The 24563-nt window shown below is 39.1% G+C and overlaps 1 protein-coding gene across 2 annotated transcripts in view; it reads right to left on the reverse strand.

Annotated features, from left to right (window-relative positions):
- CPNE5 (copine 5) overlaps nucleotides 1–24563 on the reverse strand; it is a 199873-nt gene that overhangs the window by 95181 nt on the left and 80129 nt on the right. For both annotated transcript variants that reach the window (XM_067467959.1, XM_060773230.2), the window contains exons 4-6: nucleotides 11861–11964; nucleotides 9889–9928; nucleotides 6390–6466 (exon numbers count right to left, since the gene is read on the reverse strand). In XM_067467959.1, coding sequence (XP_067324060.1) covers nucleotides 6390–6466; nucleotides 9889–9928; nucleotides 11861–11964 — 221 coding nt within the window. The remainder of the gene's footprint in view (nucleotides 1–6389; nucleotides 6467–9888; nucleotides 9929–11860; nucleotides 11965–24563) is intronic.

Raw genomic sequence — 24563 nt, forward strand, 5'->3', positions numbered from 1 at the left:
TATTATTACATTCTCTCTCTCTAGGATGGGGATTTTAAATGTTCTCTTACAGTAAATCATGACGGACCCTGATTATCCTGAAGAATGACCTCTGGAAAAGCAATGATCTTGGTGTGCCTATATTAAGGATGTGAAAAAAATCTCACTTTTGCCAAGATTTTGGTGGAAGGAGCCAGTGTAGGGTGACACTACAGCATGTCAAGAATACTAGAGTCTACCCAAGAGATGTTTACATTGAAACAGAAATGGAGCAGCGAGTCTTGTTTTCCCTGCACTGTTTTTCCTGCATTTTGAGCAAAAGCTCTGTGCAAAGCTACAGCCCTTTCCATTTGCTAAACTAAGCACATGCACACATGTACAGCAAGTGCAACATGACACATTGATTGGCCAGAAAGGCAGACACAACTCAGTGCTACTTTGTGTTGCAAGGCAATTGTTATTGCATTTTTCAATTTTGTGTCAACACACACATGCAAACATATTGAAAATGAGCAACATCGCTACAAAAGTGACCAAAAAAACCTTGTTCTTTTGTGATGAGGTGATTTTCATCCTTAATCCTTGTAAGTCAGGAGTTGCATCCTTACTTGATAGAAGCCTTTATTTGTATTATTTGATAGATGCCTTTATTTGTCTTATACCACAAAAGTACATACAAACACTGAGATTTTCATATCTCTCCATTGGCAAAGATGACTCAACAAAGCAGGTGGTGGAACCAAAAAGAACTGACTGGAGGTTGAAAACTGACTGTTTGTATGATGTCCTGAGCATGAGTGGAGGAAGAGTAGTCTGCAGACAAGAGCTTCGAAAAGTTGCATTTTGCACTTTCAGCACCCTACTCCCAGTTACAATTGCAAGCATTCAAATGTAGGAATGCCATGTGCCCTCCAGATATAGTGAAACTGCAACTTAGATCAGTTCTACTTAGTAAGGGATGATGCGAATTGCAATCCAGCAATATCTGGATGGCCCATGTGACCCCATTCCATGTAGCTGAGGTTTTGCCTGAAAACCTCTATAGGAAATCTTGAAATACAAAAAGTAGAAACATTTGGCCCTCCAGTTTTGAGAGTATAAAACCAAGCTGTAAACTCAACTATTTCCAACCTGGGTAAAGTGAACTGACTTTCATTGTCATGTTCACTGAAGCTGTTTTCCAGCCTAGAAGGCTGCAAACTGATGTTCAAAACAAAGGTCCCAATTATATTCTGCTGTCTCTCGAGAGCTGGCGATTCCCAGGGTACCTGCTCCTCTAACTATCAGTGTCAAATCAGAGACAAGAGGATGAAAAAGCAAAGTGCTGTGTCAGCAGCCGCTCCTCCATCTCCCGCCTCAAAATATGCCAGGGACCTGAGGGGAACACATAGAAGAACACAGGCTTTGTAGTTGTGCTTGAAAGACCTGCTCACACCACCAGGAGATCCAAGCAGAGCAAAGATTATGCTGAGGCAGGGGTACATTCATCCTCGTCTGTGTTTGTTATTAAATCTGCAGACTTGCTGCTTTACTGTGAGCTCCCTGACAGCGCATCACTTCTTGCTTGTACTGCAGTCACATTGTCCTCAATGAGCACAAGATGATTCTGCAGTCAATGGGGACAGTTTCCACTGAAGTAACTAAAAAGTAGTTCTTTTAGTTACTTCTGAGAAAGGGGGAAACAAAGTATTACTGTTTAGAATGTATAATACTGTGGTAGCTAACCTACTTTTGAGCCTTGGAACTATAAATGTAAGCAATTACTTTTTAAAGGTAACCTTCAAGCTACGAAATGGATGTTAGGTATGCTGCAAGGGGAAAAGCCCTGGGCCATCTTCCAAAAAGTGCTGACAGAAATCCCTTAGTAATAAGATTGATTTCTTTGCCTCATGCTGGAGCACTTCTCCACTTTTTGGGTGTGTGTGTGTGTGTGTATGTTTAGCTTTTTATCTACAGCTGCCTTTAATCCCCATTTGTCCACTTTGGGATTGGAAAGGCATTGCTTGTAAGTTTCTCTTCTGCTCACAGTTGTCAGGATCCAAGCTGTTACATCTGGGTCTCATTTCTCTATCTATAGAATAGGAGGAACAGGGTCCCCTTGAGGGGGAAACATAAATGAGGACAGGAAAAGCATTTGGCACATTAGAAGAGCTGCACATGGTATAAATAATGATTAGAAGTCTGCCTCCTTTTATGTTTCTTTATACCCGGGCAGGATTGGCACTTTGTACCTGCTGCTTCTCTAAGGAGAAAGCATGGGGTTCCAACTTATTTCCAATAGCAATGATAATTAATTCCGCAGTGGGTTTCTGCAATGCCTCCACCCACTTGTATGAACTGCCTTCCTCCTTGCATTCACCCTCCCGTGGTGCTTTTAAATTAATAGGCATCTTCTGCAAAGACAGAAGAGTGAATCTCTCTCTTTTCTCTCTCTCTATCTTCACTTCCAATTACAGATGGCAATTGAGAAAGTATCTTGGCACCTGCTGCCTTCCAAGGGTTTTGGGGCTGTACTCTTAAAAAACAGTGAGGAAAGATGCTTGGATTTGGAAGCTGCAGAGTTATGGTTGTACTTTCAAAGGTTTTCACTCTCAGCATTAACTTCTCAGTGCAAATTAAGTGAGGAGGAAACCACCACAATACAACGCCACTCTGCTGGTCACTATTATTCTCTTTCTTTCTCTCTCCTGCCTTTTCTTCAAGCTCTAGGCAGCACACATAACTGGTCTCCTCCTCCTCTTCCTTCTTCATCACCACAATCACTACCACATTTTAACTTCACAAGAACCTCATAGGTAGCTTGGTATACCTCATAGGTAGCAATGGTATTCCCCATAGTAACCTGTGAATGTGAGAGCTGGACCATAAGGAAGGTTGAGCGAAGGAAGATAGAAGCTTTTGAACTGTGGTGCTGGAGGAAAATTCTGAGAGTGCCTTGGACTGCGAGAACATCCAACTAGTCCATACTTCAGAGAATAAACCCCGATTGCTCATTAGAAGGTAGGATATTATAGGCAAAGATGAAGTACTTTGGCCACACCATGAGAAGACAGGAAAGCTAGGAGAAGACAATAATGCTGAGGAAAATGGAAGGAAAAAGGAAGATGGGCCGACCAAGGGCAAGATGGATGGATGGATGGATGGTATCCTTGAAGTGACTGGCTTGACTCTGAAGGAGCTGGGGGTGGCCACGGCCAACAGGGAGCTCTGGTGTGGGCTCGTCCACGAGGTCACGAAGAGTCAGAAGTGACAATGAATAAACAACAACAATTATAGCTTTAACTTTACCTGCCATGGATTCATCCTGTGGAGTCCAGAAGTTTGTAGTTTGGGGATGCACAGATTTTAGTGTGCAGAAACTACAGTATACAATGTGAAAGGGGTCTGAGCGGGAGAGGGTGACTGGCTCAGTAGGTTCTGTGGGTCTGTTATACTTGAGCTTTTATCCCCCAAGTATTCTAATATGCTTACCACTACACTGCAAGGCCTTTTCCTCTCTGTCTTTCCAAAAAATACAAGAGTACCTTTGCTGATATATGATTCTTCCTAAGAAGGTATCTTAACTTCATCATCTCCTCAGCTAAAGGTGTTGGGTCAAGGCTTCAAATGTCTTTTTCAGCTTTATGGACTATTGCAGCAAAGGAAAAATACTGCAGCCCTGGGAGACCATCATAATCTATAATGCTAGGTAGCAAATATAAAATGCTTTTGAATCCTCAAACCTTTTTGAAACTTTCCTCCTCATATGTGCTTAGCCTATTATTAAAATTTGTCATCTGCATTAACTTGTACCAGAAATTCCTAGTTTAGGTAGTTTATTCAATGTGTGTTACAACATTTATCTTTGAATACTGTTACAAAACAAAATAAATATTTCAAGTCTCCCTTCCTGGCCTGTGTGTGATATGTTTAGATATATCTTCATTGAACTCCACGTTATTGGTTTTTACATCTAGCTCTCTGGTTTCTCAAAATTATTTCCATTGTGGATTCTGTCAACTAAACAGCTTCATACATTCTGCAGGGTTTAAATGGTCTCCTGTTATATCAATATTCCAATGTACCAGTGAACCATGATTTATCATTATGAGAAGACCTCACATTAATTATGGCTTATGAACAGGCCATCTCCTTCTGCAGTGTTTCTAGAACATGGCCGTACAGCCCAAAAAAACCTACAACAACCCAGTGATTCTGGCCATGAAAACCTTTGACACTACATCCTTCAGCAGTATTTCACTTTTGCCAAAAAGCTAAATTTCCCCCCAAGGCATTCATTTCTGTGGGTGCATCTACACTGCAGAATCAATGCAGTTTGACACCACTTTACCTGACCTGATTCAATTCTATGGGATTTGTCATTTGGTGAAGCATCATCACTTTTCGGCAAAGATGGCTAAAGGCCTTGTAAAACTACAGCTCCCATGATTACATAACATCATACCATGGCAGTTAAAGTGGTATCAAAACGTGTTGTTTCTACAGTGTACACTGTAAAATATGTATTTTATAGAAATACATTTTAATATGTGAATTTTATAGAATGCTTTAGATGCTTATGTGTTTTTAATTATGTTGTAACCCACCTCATCATCATCATCATCATCATCATCATTATTATTATACTTCACAGCCACTGGAGTAAAAGTAAGGTCTGAATCCCATTAGTTAACCCATCGAAACAATTGCATTTAGTGTATGTTGACTTAACATTCTACAATTTATTCAAAGTACTCTAATTAGGACTAAGTAACAGATTTCCAGCCCATTTACCTCCCAATCCTACCTATGTTTTACATCTACCTTTTTGGTCTGTGTTATCTATTTAGAATCAGAGCTTTAGGGCTGATCAAAGCACAACACTTCCTCTTCTATGCATACTAACAAAACTAGTGTAGCAGGTCTAGTAGTTTACTTCCAACTGCCCCAAAAAAGAAACAGTTGCCAATCAGGTGGTGGTGCAAAAAGATCTGTTCCTGCAAGTACACAAACAAATATACAAACACACTTGCCCATCAGTGGCTGTTGCATAAGATCAGGTGGAGTTGTGCCCAGCACAGGCTGGTTGCCATGGCATGGCTAGTAAAAAGCTTAATGAATGAACCTATCCAGTACCTCCAGTTACACCAGTGCAAGTCAGAAATAAAATTTTGGCAGGAAAGCAGGAAGCTAGAAATCTGGCTGGTTTTCTTGCAGCAAGAAAACATGCTTAGTGTGCCAATAAACCTAAATGTTCAGTTTATATATTTGGAAGATCAATGAAAAGTCATCTTAATAAGAGATTGTGATCTTGTTAAAACTTCACCAGGTAGTATGAACTCATGGCAAACTAATGAGACAGGTTGGAGGCACAGTAAAAACAAAATTTCATGCCTTCTTCTCTCCCAACCAAAGGTTCAAATATGAGTCTTTGGAGCAAACAAAAACTTTGATCCACAGGCTGTCAGGAATGCTATAGCATTTGAGGCACAGTCTGCCATCATAAAAAACAAAACAAAAGCAGAAATAAAATTAGCCTTGTGGGGGTGAGATGCACCCAATTTCTTCATCTTCAGAGCCTTAACATTTTAATCTCTAAGAGGCATGCACATAGTATCAGTTTGCTTAATTGAATAAGATGCTGCAAAAGAAATGCTGATGATGATTATCTTAACTTCAAATCTGAGCTATGCTAATATATCTCTGTGCCAACTTGTATCAAACTTGTGTAATTAGCTCCCTAGCAATTAAAAATATACTACGATGTGGAACAGTTATATGTGACGACTGAGCTGAAGATCAATTGAACTGCTAAAATTTGAGTCCAGTCTTAGCTTCCATATGAATGGAAGAGTGAATCTAGTCTGAGGTTTAGTCTGGACATGAAAGAAACATTGAAGCCCACCTCATCATACCTGCCCCCCAACTCACACATTTTTGGTATTTTTTAAATTTCTCATTAAAACCCAGAACAGGTTTACTCTCCCACAAAGAAACATAAAGGGTTCTTTCATTTTACCATGTGATACCAGATATTATATTATGCGTGTGCTAGATGGGAGGCAAAATGAAGGGCCCCTAAAAACAAACAAACTCAGAATACAACCAAGCTACAATTCTCTGAGTGGATCCACAGTGTTTGTGTTTTTTAATTTAAACTGAGAGGTTTGACATTACTGCTGCACATTCTTATATTTTCCAAAGTGTGAACCTAGGAGGAAACCTTTTGAGAATTCTTAGTTGGAAATATGGTTTGTGTGATCCTTTTGCTATCAGTCTATAACAGCTCACTATGTTCTGTCTCACTCAATATCTTGTGAACACTCAAAGCAAAATGCAGCCAAGTTCCTAGAGCTGAAATGCCACTAGCAACCACAACAAAGCTAAGCTGGCATGCAGTCCCTCTGCATCAGCATGGGCTGGGCACTCACATCAAAGGCTTCTCCAGGCGACTTCCCGGTGACCCAACAATCTCACCCAGCGTGCAGAATGTCTGACCGAGAAAATCCTGATGAAGAAAATGAATACCACAATTAGAAATTAACACAAGCCCATCTTGGTTGTTTCTCCTGGTCTCTGTGAATACTTGAGTTGAAAAGTTATCAGGAAGTCGCTGAGATGATCAGAGAAGTCTGGTATACAATTCATGTTTCCTTTCAGATGTGGTTGAACTGTAAGTTGCAGCAGCCTTAGCTAAAATCCATCTCGTATACCATGCTGCTCAGAGTTGTGGTCTTTGATAGCCTCCAGAGGAAAGAGGCCATATCATGATGCAATGCACCAGGATAGAGTGCCTCGGGGCAGAGCTGCACGTCTTATAAGTCCATGTTGCCAACTCCTCTCTTTCTAAAGTAATTGATCTACTCTCCCACCTCTAACACAGTGTAAATGTTGCTGATTGCTTCAGGACCACTTTGGAATTTTTCCACAGGTTTTTACCTACCACATACTGTTGACTAGAGACTGTGCCCATTGGCTTGTGGTGGTCACTTGACAGTCGGGGAGGAGAGAAACAGAAATTTGTGAACATCTATTGCACCCATTTGATAAATGGAAATGCTCTAGAACTGCCTCTTTAGGTCATACAGCTAGGAGGATAGGGAGGGAGACCTTACTTGTGGATGGGCTGAAAGCTGAATCCTTACTTCAAGTCATGCAGCTTGGAGGAGGGATTCCCAGGTTGGCCTTTCAGTTGCAGGTCATTTCGAGCAACCCAGCTTTTGAGTCTTCCTTCGGGCATAAATGTATAACCCAGGAGGAAATCTGGGGGAGTCTCTTGAGGGTTATATGTTAAATAGATTTAGGGTTATAAAAAGTGACCAATTTCAACTCACCCACACCTGGAGAGTTGCATAAAGTATACCCATTAGGAAGCTATCTTATAGTAAATTCATCCATTAGATCAGTATTCTCAAATCTGATTGGCAGCATTTGCCAAAGGTTTCAGGCAGGATTGTTTCTTAGCTTTCCCAGAGGCCTGATCCCACTTAGCTTTTAAAATCAGCTGGGACTAAGTGTGTTTAAGATGGTACATTAAAAACACTGAAATAAATAGGAACTCTCAGGCTCATTTCAATGATTCTATTCTTATTTTAGGACAAATGCTTGATTTCATTCTATATGTCTCGGGAAATGCAACTAACATATTCAGCCTCTCTGTGATTATTTCTTTACATGAGTCAAAATAATGGTTAAGAATATAATAACAATTATAAAGTGGAACAATATTGACAACCTAGAGGGATAATAAATGAATAAGAATGCAAAAACACAGAACTACATAGAATACCACAATTTACAATGAAAATGAAAACATGTATAGAGTACTATCAAAAGTAATACTGCAAGTATAGCAGGAAAATTAAAATGCAACCAACACTATCTCAGACCACAATGTGACCAACAAAGTAAGTGCAAAGTAAATAAAGTTTGCAACAATTAACAAACAGACTGAGTCTAATGTGGGTCTTCTAAAAGCAAACAAACGCCAGCTGTAAAACAAGTACATTGGCTAGAAATCAAAACTAATGTTATTTCATGAGAACTGCCTTATATATTTTGAGGGATGGCTCATACCCTTGAAAGAAAGAAAAGGCAAGAAAATCCCACACTTTTTGAATACAATTCATAAAAAGACCAATCTTTCATTCATCCTATGTAATTCTTTTTTACAGACATTTTATTTATTTATTATTTATTTAGCAATTTTGTATGCCGGTCTTCTCCCCTCTATCGGGGGACTCGGGCCGGTTTCCAACAATAAAATCACAAAACAATCATTAAAAACATCATATAACATATTCAATTAAAACTTTATAATAGCAAAATGCAATCACATAATAACAATGGTCAGTCGTCATAGTGAATTCGTTGTCCATCATTCATCGTCATCTATCCGATCACAGAAATATTGATTCACTCATTGAAAGCCAAACCCCATAGCCAGGTTTTCACCCATTTTCTGAATGACAGAATGGAGGGGGCGGTCCTGATCTCCAGTGGGAGAGAGTTCCAGAGTCGAGGGGCCACCACCGAGAAGGCCCTGTCCCTCGTCCCCACCAAACGCGCCTGAGAGGCCGGTGGAAGCGAGAGCAGGGCTCCTCCAGACGATCTTAACAACCTAGATGGTTCATAGGGGAGAATACGTTCGGACATTACAGGGGGAGTATGAAATAAAAAGGAAGGGGTTCTCATCCCATTAGAGATTAACCATTAACCTAAGGTAAGGTCATACTCCACAGCCTTGTAGTTCCACAGAAAGAACGCAACAACAGAGGAAGCTGCCTCAGACAGAATCAGGCTTTTGGTTCCTCTAACCTAGTCTGGCCAACAGTGTCTGGCAGCAGTTCTCCAGAAGGTCAGGCAAGAGTCTTTCCTAGGAGATGCCAAAGATTGAACCTGGGGTCTTTTTTAGGCCAACCACATGCTTTAGCATGGTGTGCCCAATGGAAGGGTGGCCGTATCTCTAACAGCAGTGCACTATTATTATTTTCTGCACGTACAGCTTATGGAGCATTGGCAAAAATGCATCTTCTGAAATTGCCCCTGGAGTCCAGCTGTTGCAAAGTATAATGCCTCTTCTCACTAGTGTCTGTATTCACCTCCTACTTCCATAAGCTCTACTTCTCTTGGTCCATGGCTGGACAGTAGAGAGACAGTATACAATCATATGTACATTTTTCTGAGAGAACACATCACTGAACCCAGTTCACTATACTTCTGTACAACAAGTATAGGATCATGCTCACTGAGGAGCAATACTATTAGAACCAATAACAGCAGCAGGAGTGCCATTAATATTATTAGTGGAACACAGGAACAAATCAGGAACTGCTCAGAATACTGCATACCTTGGCTATACCCAGTGGACCAAGGAGGCAAATATGGACAAATTAGAGATGAAAAGGAAGCATGAGCAAAGGAATAAATAAACAGAATCTGAAACTGAGTGAAATGAGGAAGAAGTAACTCAATAAGAGAAATTAAAAGTCGGAAAGATGTTTACATGGCAACAAAATAATTATATGGGAAAACATATTGGGTAGAGAAAAGAAAGAATTGTTTTAGTATTGCAACAACTGGAACAAAATATTGGTCAAGGTGAGCAGAAAGAAAATGACTGATATTAATGCTGTTCTTCAAGTTTGAATAAATAAATCATTAACATGGTTTGCATGCAGGTCAAGACTTGGTCCCTTGCATCTCCAATTAAGAATGGATTTTGTATCAAATGATTGGAAAGATTTTTGCCTGAGCTCTTGGACAGCCTTCAAAACAGATCATACTGAGCTACATGCACAAATAGTGAGACCCTGTATAAGTCAGCTCCTTATGCATGCAGAGAAGACAAAGAAAGCAGAGGCTCAAAGAGTAATTATCTGGAAAGTGGAATAATTGGACAAAGAAACAGGAAATGTGCTCTTAACTTACATGTTTTGATAGATCAGGGCTCTTGGAGTCCACATCGTAACTGCAGGGAAAGTAAGCAGAAATCATTTGTCACATTTTAGCCATATAGAATGGGAATGTTTTGCCCTCTGCAGAATCAGAGCAGTACCAAAGAAAAGGCAATCTAGACCTTTACAGAAAGCTTAATTTCTCTACATAGTGTTTTACACTGAGTTGAGGAAATCAATTAAGTAGGGCATATGATCTTTGAAAGAGCCAATATGATGTAGTAGCTTGAGTGTTGGACTATGATTTTGGAGACAAGGGTTCAAATCCCTGCTCAGCCACGGAAAACCACTGGGTGACTCTCAACCCATAATAGGGATGGCTTAGGGTTGCCATATCATGGTCTCTAAGTCTATATGTCCACCATCAGACAAAAGCTGAAATAGATGTTATTAAATAGCAAGGTTTTTCCTAAGTCAAAGTCCAATTGTCATGTGTTTTTCCAACTTGAAATATGAATGTTCTTAAATAAAGACACTTGGGCAATAAAAGGGTCATTTCCAGCTTCTCCTGACTCTGTGTGAACATACTTGCTGCCAATTTGGAGAAGTGGAAGTGGTGAGCCAAGAAGTCACCTCCAAATGTCTGGAAGGGCAATTTTCTGCTTTCACAAAATCTAGTCCAACCCCTTGCCATGCAGAAAAAGCACAATCGAAGTACCCCTGATAGATGGCCACCCAGCCTCTGTTTAAAAGCTTCCAAAGATGGAGCTTCCACCACACTCTGAGGCAGAAGGTTCCACCGCTGAATAGCTCTTACAGTCAGGAAGTTTTTCCTAATGTTCAGGTGGAATCTCCTTTCCTGTAATTTGAACCCATTGCTCCAAGTCCTAGTTTCCAGGGCAGTAGAAAATACACCTGTTCCCTCTTCCTTGTAATATCTTTTACATGTTTATACATGGCTATCATGTCTTCTCTCAACCTTCTCTTCTGCAGGCTAAACATGCCCAGTTCTTTAAGATGCTCCTCACAGGGCATAGTCTCCAGACCTTTGATCACTTTTAGCCCTTCTCTGGACACCTTCCAGCTTGTCAGTGTCTCTTTTAAACTGTGGAGCCCAGAATTGGACACAGTATTCCAGGTGAGGTCTAACCAAAGCAGAGGACAAAGGCACCATGACTTCCTTTGATCTAGAGACTATACTCCCTTTGATGCAGCCCAAAATCCCATTGGCTTTTTTAGCTGCTGCATCACACTGTTAGCCCATGTTCAGCTTGTTGTCCAGAACAATGAATGAATGGCAGATCTGTTCTTGTTGTTCTTGTTGCTATTGTTGTTGTGGGTCTTCAAGCAGTTTCCAACTTATGCAACTCTAAGGTGAGCATGTCATGGAATTGTCTGAAGATGTGTTCCAGATTGTCTTAAATCTCCAGTTAGAGCTAGAGAGCGTGAAACCTCAGGGAGCTCTAGACAGATAGATTTGCCAATACATGGTTATACAACATCTTTACAATAGTCTAACTCAGTACAAGGCCACTTTAAAAAAATTTAAACTTGGGGTAAACTTTGGTGCTTTGCATTTACCCTCTAAGACATTTTCAATGTCAGAACCCTTTGCATGAGGTCTGGTAAGCAAGCAGAGCTTGCTAAGTAAGGAGTCACTTTCTAACACCAATTTCAGCCCAGAACAGTGCATAAATTGAAAAAGAAAACTGATAAACACTCTCCTGATAAGACAATAATGCTGAGATTAATTGGAATCATTGCTGCCCTTGGCGTGCTGAATGAAACTAACTCTGCTGAATTTCAATACAGTTGGGGCTCCCTTTTCCATTTACAGATCCCAGCTAGAGCCAAGCACATGCTTCTTCTTCAGCAAGCCATCCCTGCTGAGCAGCATTATGGTACTCAAATCAAATCCACTATAAGCAGGTTTTGAGATTCCTTTCACATCACCTCCACACCCAAATTCAAGTCTCTAGGATCCACAGAGTCAAGCTGCCACTTACAGATCAAAACGCAGATTCTGCTTCTCTTCAAAAAAGTAATCAAGGATGAACTTGCGCAGAAAGTCTGGATTCAAGGTATTGTCGATCACTTCTGTTCTGCCAAACTAAAAAGAGAGGAAACAGAAAATGAGAAAAAGGGGGAGATCAGCAGGATTGCAAAAAAAAAAAAGTTAGGGATGGAAGAATCTTTCAAATTTTCTCTGTGCCACATTCAATTTTCTTATAATCTCGAGTCATTTACATTTCTATTTCTTTTTCTTTTTAAAAAAACCTATTTTGGTCAATTCTTCAAAAGTGGATTGAAAGGAACACCTCTATCCCCAATTTACCTTGGTCAAATTCAATATGTATTCTCATTATAGAATGTGTCTCGTTTCCACCAGCCTGCCATGTTGCTGTCAAGGACAAAGAGCCTCTCAGCAAAAAAGAGTTGGTAAATCTAGCTGAGCACTAACATGGCCAAACATACAGGGATTCACACCCAGACATTTAAGAGTTAAGCACTCAAAGCACGACATCTGGATGGACATGTGTAACAATTTTGAGTTCTCTAATGGAAAAAATGTTGAGTTATTTCAAATGAAGGAATTTAATAATCTGGGCAAATTCTTATAAAAATAACTCAAAACAAAATTCTTACTCATCACTATAAGCACCATGAGGGCTCAAAGAAAAATTGTGTATAGACTGCTGTGGAATGAAAACTCAGTGGTTGGTCTCTACTTCTGGAAGCATAAAGACTAGCTGCAATTCACATCCAGCTATCTTGGTTTCACCATTGTCACATCATATCCATTAATTCTGCATCCATGGATACAAACATCCACAGCTGGAAATATGGACATATACCTATAGATTAAATTCAAAACAGAAACTTTTGTTTTGCCATTTTTATTAGGGGCATTTTATTATGCCATTGAATATAATGAGACTGGGGGATCTATAGAATCCATGTGAGGACCTGGAACCAAATCCCAATAGATACCAGAGCCATGTGTATATGCTGTGCTGGGTAGTAGTTTGCTCTTGAATTGAATGATGAATCTGCTTCAGGTATTCATCAGAAGGAGTTATGCATGGAGATAAAGCCTGCCCCTTAAATAGCTTTAGCACCATGGATAGCACCTGTAAAGACTAGATCCCAGAGCAGATTTATTGTACCTTTGACTTTTGAACCATCAGACACCACTGTTTATATGCTTTGGCGAAAGCCATATTTTGCCATTCGGAATGAATCTATAAATAGATTTCCTGCAGTCTGAAAAAAGACTCTGTGTTCCTCCCAGCTACTAAGTAATAGTACAAAATTTATGCTTCAATTAACTTTTTAACCTTAGCACAATCTAAAATTAATCTCTAGCTTGGCTAGTATAAACGTTATCATATTTCTCCTTATTCTCCTTCTCTGTTTACCCAGGAAGGGATGTGCTTTATCTGCAACAAGAGAAAGCTGGCCTTTCTGTTGTTTGAAATATGATCAGCCATTTCCTCGTTGATTAAAATGCTGGGTGTAATCTCTTATCTGTGGCAATTGTCTGGTGACTAATTTGCTTAGTCTATAATCTCCATCTTGGAATGAATAAAGATATATCTTTATTTCATAGTTACTGCATTGATCCATCAGATGGAATCCTGGGATTAGTAGTGTGGTGCAATGCTCAAAATTACATGCTAGAGAGCTGCCGTTCACTGCCTTGTATCGCAGTTCCCAAAGTACCTGAGTATCAATCAAAATTATAAACACAATTTGATTTAATCCCAAACCTATCCTTTTTCAAGGTGTCTTGTTACCCTACAAGCACCTCACAAATCCCAAGATTTTTTAGAAGGAAGAAATAACTATTAAGATGGTATGCAACTGATACAATTCTATAGAACCTCTTGAGTCTACCCTATAAATCCTAAATTCTGGACTTTTCTGTTTCTTTCTCCACACTCTATGTTTTGTGAATTCTATATTAATGAAGAATTCTGAGACAATGGAAAGTTATGTTTGTAAAAAAAATGTACATCCTGATAAAGGTATTCCCAAAATCAGCACATCTGCTTTTGCTTTTTTAATGAGACAACCAAAGGACACAGTTGGAAGGTACAGGAATGGTGTGACCTTTCAAAACATAATGAAGGGGACATAATTAAAAGTGAGGAAGAGTGAAGTGTAGCTTTGAAAAACAGGAAAACGGGGAAGGAAAGATTCCATACAAAGACAAGAACTTCTTGCATCTAAAACTTCCAGTTTCCTCTCTGCATGGTTATGTGTAGTGACAAAGGACATCTGTCTTGACACAAAGCTAGCCTAGGGAGAGTTCATGAAGGCTGTGTGTTTAATTCTGTAGGTACTTCATTAAAGTAGATGTTAATTATATGTCATCAGTCCTCAGGGGTTACAGAATAACTGGGTGGATGTCCAGCACCTTCCTAAATTAATCCTAAGATTTATCTCTCTAAGAGTTAGATCGAGAGACTCTGAGCAGTCAACACAGCAATCAGGTGGGCTGTAAGTTTGGTCAAAGGGACAGAGGAAGACAGGATGTTTCCGAAGACCCCGTCTACATAGACCATTTAATGCACCATAAAGCTAGCTTTCAACTACGATGGTCAAACAACGAACTCCCACAAAAGTGCACAAAAGGAAGTCTTTAATGCACATCAATGGTCTGTGTCATTACCATCTGAGCCACAAACTGTTTCTAGTATTTCTTATATAATCATCTCCATAGTAAAACCACTGTATTCAATACAGAAATGACAGTAAAATGGTCACTGCAGATAGGGCCAAAAGTTATAGACAAAACAATCTAGCAAAGAGGAAATTAAACTAGATCTAGCAGTAATAAATCCAGTGAGAAGAAGGAGAATTTTGGATTTTTATGAGCTGAAGGAGACAAGGAATAAGTGTCCCCTTCACATATGTCCAGGAATATTTCATCTCTGTTAAATTGCCAGCAGACTGCTCAGCCTTGAGGCTTATTACAGAAGCCAAGAGGAGATAATTGCTGAGCACCTTTTTGCTGAGTGTGTAGAAGCAGACTGGGAATTTTACATTCATAAACACTTGGGTAGTCTTCGGTTCTGCCAGGGAAATCAATGTTTAGGGCAGAGAGCATGAAAATGTTTCACCTCCTGGGCTACATAATGAGGATATCAGTTCTGAACTGATGGTGCAGAAGGCATCTGACAAAGGGAGTGGGGGATTTGATGGTGAAATACTCTGAGAATCCTGATGGAGAGGATTTTAAAGTTGAAGCATATAGCTTTTTTGTCACTGAGGGGAGTAGGGGTGGTCAGTGAACATGCGAATGCCCGCCCATTCAGGCTATCCTTCTTCATGAGTAAAAGAAGGTAGGAATCTTTATCTTTAGGAGCCCCAATGATCAGCAGTAAGCATCAAATCACCAGTATCACCGGTTGCATCTTCCTGATATACAACCGATGACTATGCAGTTAAGCCCAGCACACCTGCCTTACTGCATTCACATGAATGTAAAAAGGACCAACCAAGTCTTGCATGGAAAAGGGTGGAAATAATCACTTTAAAAAAAAAAAAAAAGAACAAAATGTTAAACAACTTTCAACTATTAAAGTCATTTAAAATGTTCTGAGTGCAATCTTTGAGTGTGTCGTTCTCTTGCCATAGTTCAAAAGGAGCCTGTGACATCGCAAAACTGTTTCAAGTACTCATGACAATAGCAGCACCACAAAGAGGGATTTTTTTGTCACATGCCATAGTTTGCAACTGGAACTCTATTAAAGTGTATTTCTTCATTTGTTAGCAGCAGATATCTTGTAACCAAAGGAACATGACAGCCTACCACATATAGCTTCCAACATTAAAAACAAGCAAACAAATGTTTGTCCATAATCCTACAATCCTGTACATTCAATTGCTGCAGATTTTAGGAAATATTACTCTTTACAGAATCATAGAATTATCAAGTTGGAAGAAACACACAATCAAAGCACTCCTGACAGATGGCCATTAAGCCTTTGCTTAAAGACCCCTAGAGAAAAAGACTCCACCACACAGCTCTTACTGTTGGGAAGTTCTTCCCAATGTTTAGGTGGATTCTTCTTTCATGCCATTTAAATCCATTTCTACCAATCCTAATCTCTAGAGCAGCAGAAGACAAACTTGCCCTCTCCTCAATGTGACATTCTTTCCAATATTTAAACATGGCTTTCATGTCCCATCTCTTCTTCAAACTAAAGACACACAGCTCTCAAAGCCATTCCTTACAGGACTTGGTTCCCAAACCTTTGATCTTATTGGCTGTCTTTCTCTGGACAGATTCTATCTTATCAATATATTCTTTCTGAATGGTGGTGCCCAGATCTGGACACAGTATTCCACGTGAGGTTCGACCAAAGAAGAATAGAGTAGGACTGTGACTTCCCTTGATCTAGACCAGTGATTCTCAGCCTTTGGTCCTCCAGGTGTTTTGGACTTCAGCTCCCACAATTCCTGAAAACTGCTAAGATGGTTGGGATTTCTGGGAGTTGAAGTCCAAAACACCTGAAGAACCGAACACACTATACTCCTTTGGATGCAGCCTAGAATTGATACAGCATTGGCTTTTCCAGCTGCCACAAGACACTGTTGACTCATGTTCAGCTTATGGTCTACCAAAGCTTAGACCTCTTTCATGTGTACAATTGTTAGTACAATCATTTCAAGAATCACCCAGCCAACATCAGGATTGTAAGAACTATAGTGTTAAAATGTACCCTTTCCAAGTTCTGCTAACCATGTGCTACTTTGCCTCAGAACTGATATTGGAGGTTATGTTCAGGAAAAGGAACTACTTCACACATATAAGAAAGCAAGCAGATCTCCTATTTTTTAGAGTACAAAGCAGGAGAGTGGTGCTATTCTTTTCCTCCATGACCTCTGGAATAACATGCATTGCAGGCAAGAGTGTGAATTGTTAAGGTATCAGTCTGTGGTGTATTTTATCCTTCATTCTAGCTCATTTGAACAATGTGCTGACTAGATGCCTTCACAGTAAAAAAAATCATTATCTTTTGAGATCACATGAACAAGAAGAGGCAGAAAGTGGGAAAGAATTCAGAAGCAAATGCAGGCATGAAATTCTGCAATGGAAATGCTTACAAGGTATGCTATGACCAATTGCTGCCCGTGTGTGCCATTCTTTGCATGTTATGGTGAGTGTCACACTGCCAGTTGAGCTGCCTGGGGAAAAGTGACTCATCCCCCTCTACTTTCCCACTGGAATGCAAGAAACAATGTGGATGGAATATCTTTTTCACCCAGTGTTCGGCTGTTACAATGTGAGGACACAATGTACAATAGAAATGTTCTTAGTGTCAAGAGGTGCAAATGAGGATTATGACACTGTATGAAAATCTTGCAGAAGGAGCTTTAAAGGAGATCAAAGCTTTAAGGTGTCTCATGCCTCTGCATAAAGAATTGCTCAAAATGGACAGGATGATGAATATTATCAGAGTACTGTCCTGATCTTCCTTCCAGGAAAGGATACTTCAATTTATATTTATGGACATTCTCCAAGGTGGATTTGTACAAGGAAAAGTCACTGGCCCAAGGTCACCAAGAAAACTCCTCGGCAGCCTCAGGATTTGATCCCAAGATCCCATATTTGGATTCCAATATCCCACTAGCATAACTGATGGCTCAAAGCATCTCTCTCCCCCTCTCCCCTCTCTCTATTGTAATACAAGTCTCATCATACATATGAAATTTTTCAAATTAAATTAATATCATTACTCAGTTATATTATCAAACTATATTTTTTCTCTAAAACATTTCTCTCCTGCTTCAAAAAGTAACGAATCTACCCTCCCTTTAACATTATTTTGTAAAAAGAAAAAAGAAAATATGTACTTAAAATTGCCTTCCTGCCTACCTCCCTAAATACATTAATTTCAATAAAATAGTTTTATTCTCACTCTTGCTAAATAGTTGTCTATTTCTAGTATACGTCTATTTGTATTATGTTTAATCTTCAAAGCACACAAGCATCTTTACAGTTTCTTTCTTTTTAATGAGGGTCATAAAAATTCCAATCATTTAAAAAGTTTTTGTTGACTTTCCTTTTGTCATCATTGGTAGATTACACAGCTCCACAAAGAAATCTTGGTGTCTTGGTTTTTAGGCCTGTTTCTGGAGTGATTTGGGGTTCTGATTTAGAAAATTGCCATGGATAGACTGCAGCTCTAGTTTCTTAGATATGGTTATCATGATTTTCTATGGGTGAGCAGATGACGATTGATATATGGTATATGTTCTTATCTCATAGAGTTGACAGGAGAACCCTCATGCTATTTTTTGGAATCAGCAGGTAAAATATACCCAAAAACAGCTAACATTTGAAGCACTAAATGTGTGTTGGCCAGTGTTATCAATTTCAGACAGATCCCTTGATGATGTTGATCAGACCTTGGAAAAATTACTTCTTTAGACTACAGGATTATTTCGGTAGCACAGTCAGAAACCATGTTGGCTGGAAAAAAATTGGGAATTGTTGTCCAAAGAAAGTAACTTAATAATAACAACAACAACAACAACAACAACAACTTTATTTGTATTTTTCCCTATCTCCACGAAAGGACTCAGGGTGGATTCCAACATAACAATGGCAAACATTCAGTGCCTACATAAAACACACAATACTAACATATAATCTCAGAAAAACTCCACATATAAAAAGTAACATTAAAGCCTAACATCAAATTAAGACCTAACATCAGTAAATTAAAACTGACATCAATAAATTAGACTACATGTTTAATTTATGCTTTGCAGACATACTATCCATATGGTTTGGACACCAGTGGAAATCCTGAGCTATGGAAGCTTCTTTGTATGGGATGGAGAGCTCATCTTGACAATACCTTACAGTGTCTGCCTTCCCAAAAGCAGCAGATGCAGAGCCTGTGACAAGAAGATCCTTTGGGGGAACAACCAGATTCATTTCATATTATTATTTTAAGCTCTGTGTTTCCATGTTAACGTAGCAGATGCATATGGAGAGTGACTCAGTTAATGAACTTCAGCATCCCTCCATGGCAAGCACATCAACTCTGTGGAAATTAGTTTTAATTATATATTGTGTTTAGCTCCTTCTTCAGTCAACAAAGTGTAAATATTTTGAATAAATAAACATGGATTCACTGGTGCTAAACATAACTGATGTGGACAGAGAGAAATAACAGCTTTTAATTCTGTGATCAAGGATATGCTGAATGCTCTTTGCTCTGCTTACTCTGATTTTTAAAAAATAAGGTTCAAAGGAATTAGCTTTTTAGTAGTCAATTCAAAGACGCACTTTTATTTGTCTGTGAGAGAAAGCCTGTCACCAGTCTCTTTTCTGCCCACCCCCCCCCCCCAATTCATATTTGAAAATACAGAGATAATATTTTCTTTCACGGGACCAAACTTGGCACAAATACCCAATATGCCCAAATATGAATACTAGTGGGGTGGGGGATTGATTTTGTCATCTGGGAGTTCTAGTTGCTGGGATTTATAGTTAACCTACAATCAAAGAGCATTCTGAACTCCACCAACAATGGAATTGAACCAAACTTGGCACAAAAAACTCACATGATCAACAGAACATATTGGATGGGTTTGGTGGGCATTGATCTTGAGTTTTAGAATTGTGGTTCACCTATAGCCAGAGAGCACTGTGGATTCAAATAATGATGGATCTGGACAAATAGTCTTGCTTTAGCATTTCATGTAAAACAAACATCATCTGTGCAACAGGAGCCATAGTAAGATCAGTCTTTTAAATATTAAGAAATAGTTTTAAGTTGATCTTATTTGATGCACTAATAGTTCATCCTTTGTATTGCATAAAATAAAAGTTTGCATATAGTCTACAAATCAATACACAGTAACAATATTGCTTTTCTTTCTCCTTTTGCAGGAGCAATCATACAATCATGCTCCCTGAAAAATCTTTGTGTATTTTGTGTTCTCACCATGCACATTAAAGTCTCTGTTTCTCATTTTAGCAATATTGTCTCTATATTTCACACACTGCATTATGAAAGGGGAAGTTGAAAAACCAATAATAAGAGTAAAATGGTTTTTTACATTCTGGTCTAGCTGCTGAGTCCATTCTTGCAGTTAACGTCAGGAAAGAATGCCTCTAGAACATGGCCATATAGCCCGGAAAAAAAACCTACAACAACCCAGTGATTCCGGCCATGAAGGATTTCAACAATACATTATCCCATACCGCCACAATTCTGGGCATGCTATATACAAAAAAGACACAAGCAAGGCCAAATTGAAGTGTTTAGGCCTTTGGAAACATCTCTAAAAGCATGACCACTCTTTGTGCCGAAGTGTAAACTCCCCCACTGCAGGGTGGTTTGGATTGCTCCTGATTAAATTTAGTGATACTACTGAATGGAGAGAAGCCCACCCTAGGGCTATAGCTGATAATGTTAACACCTGAGGAGAGTAGCAGTTCTGACAATTACTCCCGGCTTTGATTCAAGCTAACTGTCCCCAGAGACAGAGACCTCAGTGACCTCTGCATCAGGGCAGTGAATCTGCTCCGGCTTTTAGTCAAGATGTATTGGACCTCCTCAAAGTACTAGATGTGCCTGGAGAATAGGAATAGTGTTAGGAACTTGGAAATATTTCTTTCCTATCCCCACTCCACCCCATCCTGATATGGAAGCCTCTCTGTGCCACCTGCCTCTTAACTTTGCAAGGCTGTACACAGTCGCAAGGCCGAACAAGGTATAGGGTTACATCCTGTGCTAGATGGGCTTGAAGGCACAGGTTCGCAGTTTGGGAGTCCTCCTAGACTCATTGCTAAGCCTGGAACCTCAGGTTGCGATGGTGGCTAGGGGGGGCTTTCACACAATTAAAACTTGTGCACCAGTTGCACCCATACCTTGGGAAGTCAGACTTGGCCACAGTGGTCCATGCTCTCATTACATCCAGGATAGATTACTGCAATGCGTTGAATGTAGGGTTGCCTTTGAAGACTGTTCCGAAGTTTCAAGTAGTCCAACAAGAGACAGCCAGGTTGAGTGTAAGTAAGTAAGTGAACTTTATTACAGTCGATGACCAGATCATAATTAGCAGCCAGGTTAATAAGTAGGACAGCATACAGGGAATACACAACTCCCATGTTACGTCAGCTCCACTGGCTCCCTGTTTGTTAACGAGCACAATTCAAAGTGTTGGCTTTGGCCTATAAAGCCCTAAATAGTCCCAGCCCAGTATACCTGTTTGAACGCATCTCGCTTTATGAACCACTGTGAAGACTAAGATCTTCTAGGGAGGCTCTGCTCTTGGTCCTGCCACCAATCGAATATTTCGTACAAAGAAAATATTTTTATTTTCAAAGTCCCAAACTACTTATACAGTAGAGTCTTGCTTATCCAACATAAATGGGTCAGCAGAATGTTGGATAAGTGAAAATGTTGGATAATAGGGAGGGATTAAGGAAAAGCCTATTAAATGTCAAATTACATTGTGATTTTACAAATTAAGCACCATGTTTTACAAGTCAACAGAAAAAGCAGTTCAATACACAGTACCGTTATGTAGTAATTACTGTATTTACGAATTTAGCACTAAAACATTGAAACAGCTGTGGATCCAGGCAGGAGGCAGATTGCATTGGATAAGTCAGAACGTTGAATGAGTAAAGGTTGGATAAGCGAGACTCTACTGTATATAGTAACTAACAAGATGGATGGAGAGAACATGTTTTGTACTACAGCCTAGTAGCTTGTAGAATTAACTAAGTTATTAAATTTAATCTGTTATGTAATTTAAATAATAATAGCTAGTTTTGAAGGATAAGAAGTGAGTTTTGAACATTGTAATTACCATGAACTGAATTTTTTATTGTTATGGTCACAGACCAAAAATGTAAAACTTTAACAGAGGGTTTTTTTTTTAAAGTTAACATTAAGACCAAAAATTCACAACATTAAAAGCAGAAAGTCCATAATGTGGAGTTGATCTACACAGCTTCATATGTGATGCTTATAAAAACTGTGGGTATGAGTAATAAAATGAGTAAGAATAAAATGAGCAAGTTAAAACACTATCTGCTAAAATCATCCACAAACTGCTTGCTTACCACTTCATCTCACTAGAGAATGAATCCACTTCAAATCCGGTTTCTGCCTCCTGCAGAATTCTGGGGTTTGTAGTTTAGTGAGGCTGTGAAAGGTTCCTCCCTAAACTACAAACCCCAGAATTCTGCAGGAGGCAGCAACCAGATTTAAAGTGGATTCATTCTCGAGTGTGATGAACCTTTATTTTTATTTATTCTTATAGCTGCCGCACAAAACTTAGCCACTCTGTACGTGATCGATTTTTACTGGCCACTTTGCGAGGTCTCAGAACTTGCTTGGTAATTGATTACTTCATATAGGCAACTGTCCAAGCTTTGCAGTGGCCTCCCTGCCTGTCAAAGGCATCTCCCGCTACAGCAGACATTTGCTGCAGGCCAACTGGCCTTCCTAAAGTTGTGGAAGCTTCTTCTTCTGTCAGTTCATGAGTTATTCTGGAGCTCAGCTCATAGATGTAATTAAGCTAATAGCTTCTGCTGAGGCACTGAGCAGGACTAATTTCCCACTTCATTCTCCACATGATCCCATAGTGCTTTCTGGTTTTTTCTACATTCTTTTCATGCTCCTTTGTTACCACTGTGAGGAAGTGAGATGCAGGGGGTGGGGGAATTGGGGAATGCTGATTTTGCAAATATAGGTTTTACGGCATTAGAGAAACTGAAGGCAGCCAAAGGGAGTCTTAAATGTTATCTTCAGATATGGGGCAAGACTTTGGGGACCTATATCTGTGATGAGCGGTAATATTAAAACACACCTCATTTTTGTAACCATTACTCAATAAACATTTGGACACATGATAACTGAATTCTTATAAGGGGAGAGACTCAATTTAATGCTTAAATTGAATATAGACATTTCTCACCAAGAGAACTCTGAACTTTGACAGACTTATAAGAAAGATCACACCTGTAACTAAGGGAAATCAAGACAGCTTGAACAAAGAAAAGTTACAATGCTACTGAAACGGATAGTGACATGATTACATTATGTAACACGATTTTTGTTGCTGGATTATAAATGTCATTTCCTAATTGGTTCTATCATAAAACATGGGGAAAGTTTATTAAACTGCAAAAACTTTGTTTTTGCCAGTTATCCTGCAGCACATTTTGTATAGTTTTTCAATGAATATCTCATAGAGTCTTAACCAATTCAACATAGTTAGTGGCAGCCATAATAACAAAGTTTCTGGAGTATAACAACTACTTTCAAAGTAAGCACCACACAGCTAAACAAGAATAACATTTTCAAACCAGGAACAGAAAATTTACATAGTGTTATTAGTGTGAACTACAGTAGACCTATGAAACCACTGGAATTTAATCACGTTTTAACTTACCATTCAATAATTGAATCAATGTGCTTTACTTGAGATTAACTAACAGAATTTAAGACAGAATAGGTTTATTGTATTCAGTAAAGAAGTACAATTATCGAGTCTAAAGGAAATGCTATATATATGCATGTATAAGTCGACAGCATTCCAGCATGTAATTGTCTTCCTGCAACTTTTTGTATGGGATTGTCCAGGAAAAGCATGTCCACTGGGTTGTTCTACAGTTATAAATTGGGGGGGGGGGGGTCAAATTTGTGCAAATTTTCTTTTCTTGTATAATGCATGCCAGTTTCAAAAGTCTAGTTTCCTTTGTGCAGAATCTGAGTTTTAATTAGTACAGGCTATTAATTTATTAGTATAGATTATGGGCAAAAATGAAAGAAATATCAGATAGAGCAGTGGTTCTCAATATGTCAGTCCCCAGGCTGGGATTTCTGGGAGTTGTAGGCCAAAACACCTGGGGACCAACAGGTTGAGAACTACTGAGATAGTTGGCATTGCTTCTGGGTCTATATGTAAGAGGATATAACACTTTTTCAGTTCTGCATTACTGATGATAATAAGAAGACACCCACCCACCTACACATACTCTGATTTTGATCTGATGTCCACTGAAGAATAATGCTGACAGCAATAAAGTATCCCAATGACCATAAAATAAGAACTAAAAGGAGAACTATAGGATTTCTCCAAAGCACTGAGCAGCTTTCTTTTTTCCTCTCCCTCCCTTACTTTGATGGATGAAAAAGTTATCTCTTTCATCCATTTAAGAAGTGAAAAAGTTACAAAGCACTGAAATGCTGTTTATGTGTACTCAACTCTCCTTAATCTAGATGCCCAAAGAAATTTTATATATCATTCAAGCTATAGGATATGATATTGCATGTTGTGGTTGCTGTTTTGTGATGTGGTTTAGTTTCCATAGTAAGTGAAGGTAGAGAGAAAAATCAACAGCATGAGCAAGCAAAAAAGAAAGATTAAAAAGAAGAAATTTGCAGTATGCAGAAATCTATACCAAACTGCCCTAAACAGCATCTCTCTCACTGGGAATTAAAGAATAAGAACAACTTGTATGACACTTTCTTTCTTAGATTCAGCAGGAAAATAAATATGCAATTAAAAAAAAAGACATTACAAAAATGAAGACAAATATCTTACATTTGGGCTGAGTATTTTAAACTTCAGCATGCAGACTCCATTTGTTGCGTTATGCAACCATTGCACTAAAAGGCAAAGTTGTACAGCTCAATTCACACTTCAATGTGCACTTGAGTC

Source organism: Anolis sagrei, chromosome 4 (genome assembly GCF_037176765.1).
Source record: "Anolis sagrei isolate rAnoSag1 chromosome 4, rAnoSag1.mat, whole genome shotgun sequence".
NCBI classification, from domain to species: Eukaryota; Metazoa; Chordata; class Lepidosauria; order Squamata; family Dactyloidae; genus Anolis; species Anolis sagrei.